At 45.9% G+C, this 6561-nt stretch overlaps 1 protein-coding gene across 1 annotated transcript in view; it reads left to right on the top strand.

Annotated features, from left to right (window-relative positions):
- The first annotated feature begins 1816 nt into the window (after positions 1 to 1816).
- PSMB7 (proteasome 20S subunit beta 7) overlaps positions 1817 to 6561 on the top strand; it is a 39594-nt gene continuing 34849 nt past the window's right edge. The window contains exons 1-4 of the mRNA XM_034751900.1: positions 1817 to 1974; positions 2394 to 2487; positions 3526 to 3623; positions 4281 to 4421. Coding sequence (XP_034607791.1) covers positions 1913 to 1974; positions 2394 to 2487; positions 3526 to 3623; positions 4281 to 4421 — 395 coding nt within the window. The 5' untranslated portion in view covers positions 1817 to 1912. The remainder of the gene's footprint in view (positions 1975 to 2393; positions 2488 to 3525; positions 3624 to 4280; positions 4422 to 6561) is intronic.

Below are 6561 nucleotides of genomic sequence, written 5' to 3'. Positions count from 1 at the left end.
AGACAAGAAACTATATATTATATAGATATACACACAGTATATGTTTTAAACAAACAATTTAATACTGTTCACAGCTATGATGATTGTGAAGCTTGGTTGAGGTGGTGAAGTTAGAGGATGGAAGAGGGAGGGATATTTCCCAGGGAATGCCTTACTGCTAAATGATGAACTAGCACTCAGCTGAGCCCTCAAGGGTTAACACATTGTTGCTAATGTAGCCTCTCATCAAGGCAGCACAAACAGGAGGGAGGGGAGACAGCATAGCAGACAGAGACAGACACACACCTCGTGTGTGGGAGAGAGAGCGCGAGATGCACACTGCCCCTTTAAGTAAGCTGACCCACTCTTAAATGCACTGTCTCTTAAAGTGGATCAGGAAGTTGAGACAGCAGCTGCTGCCCTAAGCTCTCTCTGTCTCTCTCCATTTGTGTCCCCTCCTGGTTCTATATGGAGAAGGGGTAAGTGGGGTGCAGGAGTAGGGGGACACCCTGACATTAGCCCCCCTTTCCCCCTGCACAGCAAGCAGGAGTCTCTGAGAGCAGCTCCAAGGCAGAGGGCAGGAGCAGCACACGGCAGTGGGGGGAGGGACAGCTGAACTGCCGATTGATAGCCTGCTGGGCCGCTGCAGCACAGGGAACTTAGGGGAGCTGATGGGGGGCTGCTGGTTCATCCTGGTTCCAAGCCCCCACCAGCTAGCTCCAACGGGCTGCTCTTCTGAAAGCAGTGGACAAAGCAGGCAGCTGCCAAACGACATTAGAAGGGAGCATTGCACAACTTTAAGTGAGCATGTTCCCTAATTGATCAGCAACATAACAACGAAACAACGTTAACCAGGACAACTTTAAGTGAGGAGTTACTGTACTCCCTTCTAGCTCCCCCCCTCCATTGTCCATGAACAGACTGTGTGTCTCAAATGTATGTATTTGAAATTATTCATGGAATAATTTCTGTGCATCACTGTTGGTCTGCAGCTCATTTGAGAATATTTCACGGGGACTCTTTGATATTCAAAAGATGAGAGGTTTTGATTGGTTAATCAAGCCACATGAGCTGCGTCTGTTTCCTTCATCATCATCCTCATGTTCCCATTACGCCTCTGGCATTTAGGACAGTGACGAAGCTCTTCCCCCGTCTGTTTCTGACAAGTCTTTCAATGGTTCCCGGGCTGTGCCCCAGGTTTTTCAGCTCGGTTTCCTTAATGGATGAGTGTAATTCCTAGACTCCGGAGTGTGGGCAGAGAGACATTATTACAGGACAAACGTGTGTCCTCCTGCAATAGCTGCTTAAACTGGCTGTTTCGGTGACTATTCCTGGGCCCGCCCTTACGAGGGTCTTTGTACAAAGTGAATGTGAACGAGGCGAAGGAAACCGCTTTACAAATCACAGCCAGTTCATGGACACCAGCTGCCGCCCCCCAGCCCCGCCGCTCGGCGCTGAACAGCTCAGAGCCAGAGGCCCCGGAGCCCGGACTGACGCTGTCCCGAGTCTCAGGGTCACGGTTCTCCCCTCAGCCTCCAAGGGGAAGACGGTTTCTGGCCCTCGCGACTGAGGAGAAAACGTCAAGGGGGGGACGGGACCCCGCGGCGCCTGCGCGCTCGACAAGCAGCAGCCACCTAGCCCCCCCCCGGCCCGGCCCGGCCCGGCGTGGCGTGTACAGCCCGGCTCGCGCTGCCCGAACGGCCCGGCCCCAGGGCGGGACTAGAGCCCGGGCGCCAAGGTCCCGAGTCTGCTGCAGGCTCGGGCCCGGGAGAGGGGGACTGGGGGGAGGGGACTGCCGGGAGCCCTTCCGGGTCAGGGGGCGGGGGCTCTCCCAGGCGCGGGGGAGGGGCGAGGCGGTGACCCGGAAGCGGTTCCGCGTCCTGCGCTCGCTGAGTCACGCAGCGGCGCCCCGGCAGCACCACCCGGCGGGAAGATGGCGGCGGTGTCCGTGCTCCAGGCTCCGAGCAGCGGCTTCGGCTTCGAGAACTGCGCCCGGTGAGGGCCGGGGCCAGGGCAGGGCCTGGGACCGGGGCGATTAGAGGGGGGAGCGGGCCGGCGCCGTGACTCAGGGGAAGCCGCGCAGGGAGCCCGGCCTGCGGAGCCTGAGCGGTGGGGCAGCCCCGCCTGGCACAGCCGAGGGGGGCCCATCGTCCCCCACATCCAGGGGGCCCAGCCTGGGCCGGGGCCAGGCTAGTAGGGGAGTGGGGTTGGTGTTGTGGGGGGCGGGGCCAGGCTAGCAGGGGGCGTGGTCGGCGGGGGCCAGGCTGGGGCGGGGCCAGTTTTGCGCGCGGGGGGGGTGGTGGTATGGGGCAGTTCAGTCGATTGGTGAGGGAGGTGTAGGAAGAAGATGAAAGCTTTGCTGGTGAAGGTGCCATATATCCTTAGTCTCCCTTTTGCTCCTCCCCTTGTTCCAGGAATGCACTCCTAGAGGCAGAGTTGACTAAGAAGGGGCTTCGGCTCCCTACAGCCCGGAAGACAGGCACCACCATTGCTGGAGTTGTGTTCAAGGTGAGGTTAGGTTGCTCATTGACCTCGCTCCCTACGGCACATGGTCCTCGGGCACCCGCCACTGTACTATCCGAGTATAACGCAGAGCAGCTAAGAGTCACAGGAAGATATTTATAATGGACTCAGCTCTTCACCTCTTCCAGGGTTAGCAGCTGTTGCATAAGGGGTTTTTGCCCTCAGTGAATGGGGGGAGACTTCTGCTTTGTGTGTTTCTGCCAGTTTTGTTTGTTGACCCACGTAAGTTCTTTGTGGAACTATGGAGTGAATACATCATGAGAGAGTGGCATTCTATTTTCCCTTGCTGTTTATCAGGAGAACAGTCAGCTAAATCTCCTTTGCAGAATCTTCAATTCTGATGATAAAGAAAAACAGAATTACGTCCCAGATGGCCTGTACAGTTCTCATGCTTAGGAATAATCATGCATTAAATTGTAAATAGAGCATATTTTATCTGGAAGTTAGAGAGAGAATGTAATTTTTAGTCTCTTGTGTCACTGCACTTTAAAACTCAAACTCCACACTCTTGCTGTGGCAACAGGTGGCCTGTAATCTGGGTTGGCTGTTCCTTCCGGTGGCAAGAGATACTGTGGTGATGCGCACAATATGAAAACTAGTTGGAAAATAACATGAAATCTTACCTCTTCCAGTAAGGTCCTCTAGCCAGAGTCACCTTACTGGAAAGTGCCAAAAGTATCTTCCTCAGCTGAACACTGTATTCAGTCCACTGCTGACTTACTCTGTCAGCTCTCTTCACTCACAAGCTCTGTTTAGTATGCTTGCCCTTTCCTGTTACATTGCTGTATATTTGATGGTGACAGAGCCTTTTTGGTGCTACGGGAACTTGTGTCAATTACAAATTCTTCTACAGCCCAGTATTTACCATTTTGTCTCTCTCTGAGGGTATATTATTATTGTGAGAATTGCAGGCAGTGACAGTGCTCATTGCCATTGCATGTTACAGACTACTGTAACGTGAGCAGTAAAATAATGTTAAATCTTATAAAAGTTTTGATCCTAAGTATCTCACCTTTTCTGTAGGATGGTATAGTCCTTGGAGCAGATACAAGAGCAACTGAGGGGATGGTTGTTGCTGACAAGAACTGTTCAAAAATACACTTCATTTCTCCTAATATCTAGTAAGTATTAAAACTGTCTGTTTTACAGTAAGTAAAGTTTAAGTGTAAGTTTAGTGTTGATTCTTGTAAACTGTACGCCTTATTGCTAATACCTCAGATTAAAAATGAGAACGTTAAAATGGTAGTTAATTTCACCAGTAATGCAGTTTGTTTCCTTTTGGTAGTCATTCATGCCATACAATGAAAATAGGTTAGCTAGTTTCATGTTTAGTATCTTGTCAATTTAATTTTTTCTCCTGCACGAGCATAAGACTGTAATGCTTGGGTTGAAAAAACACTGCAGGAGTGTATCTAAATATGAAGCAGTGAAACATCCTACCCTCCAGTTGCTATTGGAAATACTTCTTTCTGTCAAAGAAAATGCCTATTACCTCTGAATGCATGTGAGTGGCCTTTGTATACTAAAAGGGTCAGGAAACTATAACAGTTACGTAAATTTGATTAAATCAAAGCAAACTAGGGGAGGAGACAATGAAAATCTAACATTAAATAAAGTAATCGTAATTTTATCTGTCTGAATAGCTGGTATCCACCTATTTTACACTTCATGGTAGGTTAGAGTCAGTTCCACTTCTAGCGACTAAAAGAAGAGGGACATTCATTAAATACAATGTTTAAGAGTTTTTAACTTGGTAACTTACCAAAAATGTTTTCCAGTTGTTGTGGTGCTGGAACAGCTGCAGACACTGACATGACAACTCAACTGATCTCTTCCAATCTGGAGCTCCATTCCTTGTCTACTGGACGGCTTCCGAGAGTTGTCACAGCTAACCGAATGCTCAAACAGATGCTTTTCAGGTAACTCCATGAATTCACTCTTACATTTTTTAAATGTTGGTACTGGATAAAGCTTCAGTTTATGAGACATGGATAACTGGAAGATACATTTTTAACTTAAAGGAATGTGATTAATGAACACAACCTCCTTCAGGGTAAACTACAGAAATACATTTTACAGCCTTTGTAGCCAAGACAGAGTTACCTAAGTGTATTTTCACTATTTACTTTCAGATTTATAACCAGCTAAAAAGTGAAGCCAATGCTATCAGATTGAGAATTTTACTAAAGCTGGAAATTTTACTTTTAACTCAAGGGCAGCTTTCTGTAGTTTCGATCTTTAAGTGAATATCAGTGTTTGTGTTTTTTACAGAGATATTAACAGTACTGCAAATTTCTTGCAGACACTGACCCAAAGTCAGAAAGTGCATGGCAGTTTTATGATAAATATTTATATACTTTTGTTCATTTTGCTTTGTCAGACAGAAACAAAGAAACAATGAGTTATCTTTCCATTTTGTTCACTATATGTGGTGAATTTAAAAGCGCAGTCTGATATCAGAGGACTGCAACGAAGTGATGACAATTGAATACGACAATTTTATGCAGTCAATAATACTACGACACCTCAGAAGCACCCTTCACCCATGGGTCCTTTGACACAAGACTGTGCTTTTAGATTTTTACAAGCACTATTTAAACATCCTCCACCTATGAGGTACAGTGTAGCTAAGTGTTGTATCCATTTTAAAGATGGGGGAAAATAAGACAGAAGTTGAATAACTTGATCCAAGGTCAGAGGCAGTGGCAAAACTGGAAAAACAAACAAAAATACTAGACCCTCCTTTACTGCTAGTCCAACGTTCCCTCAATTTGTTTGGATCGCTTATCCCAGCCAAACAGTGAAGGCAGAGGCGGGATGATGGAGAGGAAAATACAAAGTCCGTCAAAACCATTAGGATTTCCCATTTCCCTCTACAACTTTGTCCTCTCAAATATAGCTTTGCAAGGAGATACGAAGGTAGATTAGGTATTTACACACACCATAGGATACAATTAGTTAAGGGTCTAATAGCTGAGGTTTGTATTTTTAGTAGCATTATCTATTGCTGAGAGAGTTTTTGAATGATCTGGTTCTGAAAGAGCACCACTAATAGAAACTTATTCTTGACTTATATAGTCCAGTCCCCTCAACTGACACTTGCTACATTCTTCTAAACAAATTTATTAAGTACAACTTTCCGGATCTTAATGTTTTCTCTCTTTGCTGTAACCTTCCTCACAACTGTACAATCAGCCCTAGTAAACTGGATCTAAATTATGCAGCAAGGAGTCAGAGTATGAGGAACCATTTTGCCAATGACCGGGAATTCTGCAGCATCTTCATTTAAATTTAAAACGTGTTTTTATTTCATTTAAAATTAATTCAATAAATACATCCATTGTCACTTTGATATTGACTATTTCTTTAGGCTAGTGTCCTCAGATTTTCCATGTGGCCAGTATGCCAAAGACTTTCTGGTTATTGTTTGGGGAAGGGGAGGTAGGGAGACATGCAAAGGAAATATGATGTTTGACTTTGAAATTGTAGGGCAATCATCCTAAGATAGTTTCAATTGATGGGTTTGCCATCAGAATCAAGCATTGTTTTATGTGAGTGGGTATTTAATCCACATTACCAGTTTTTCCAGGCTAAAGAGACTGAGGGCATGTTCTCCATCCCTTTTTTAGCCATGCTAATGTTATTTTAATACAGTGTTTTGCATAAGTAAGTTATGTCTGGGTGGAAGGTGAAAGAATGAAGTATGTGCATGTGATTAAAAATAAATGTTTCCGGCAATCAGGAAAATTCCCAGAAAATTAAAGTTTGGGATGGAAGAAGGGGGGGAAAAAAACAAACAAAAAACCATTCCATGTAACCAAGTGCTCTGGAGTCGGGATGAGTTACAGTTAATTCAGGTCATCAGGTTGGCAGCTTGCTGTTGGTCAGCTTGGCTGTTCCAATGGGCTGTCATGTGACAGTCATTAAAAGCAATCCAGATATTTGGACCAACCAAAGACTGAAAATGGAGGTGGAGGAGGGCATACATTTTAAAACTCTTTCTATTAAAATAAAAACCTGTTTCAAATGCAGGAATAAGATACTTCAAGTAAGACCTGG

The sequence above is a fragment of the Trachemys scripta genome, chromosome 17, assembly GCF_013100865.1.
Source record: "Trachemys scripta elegans isolate TJP31775 chromosome 17, CAS_Tse_1.0, whole genome shotgun sequence".
NCBI classification, from domain to species: domain Eukaryota; kingdom Metazoa; phylum Chordata; order Testudines; family Emydidae; genus Trachemys; species Trachemys scripta.
Note: the sequence above shows the minus strand (reverse complement) of the source record. Positions and strands in the feature narration are given on the sequence as shown.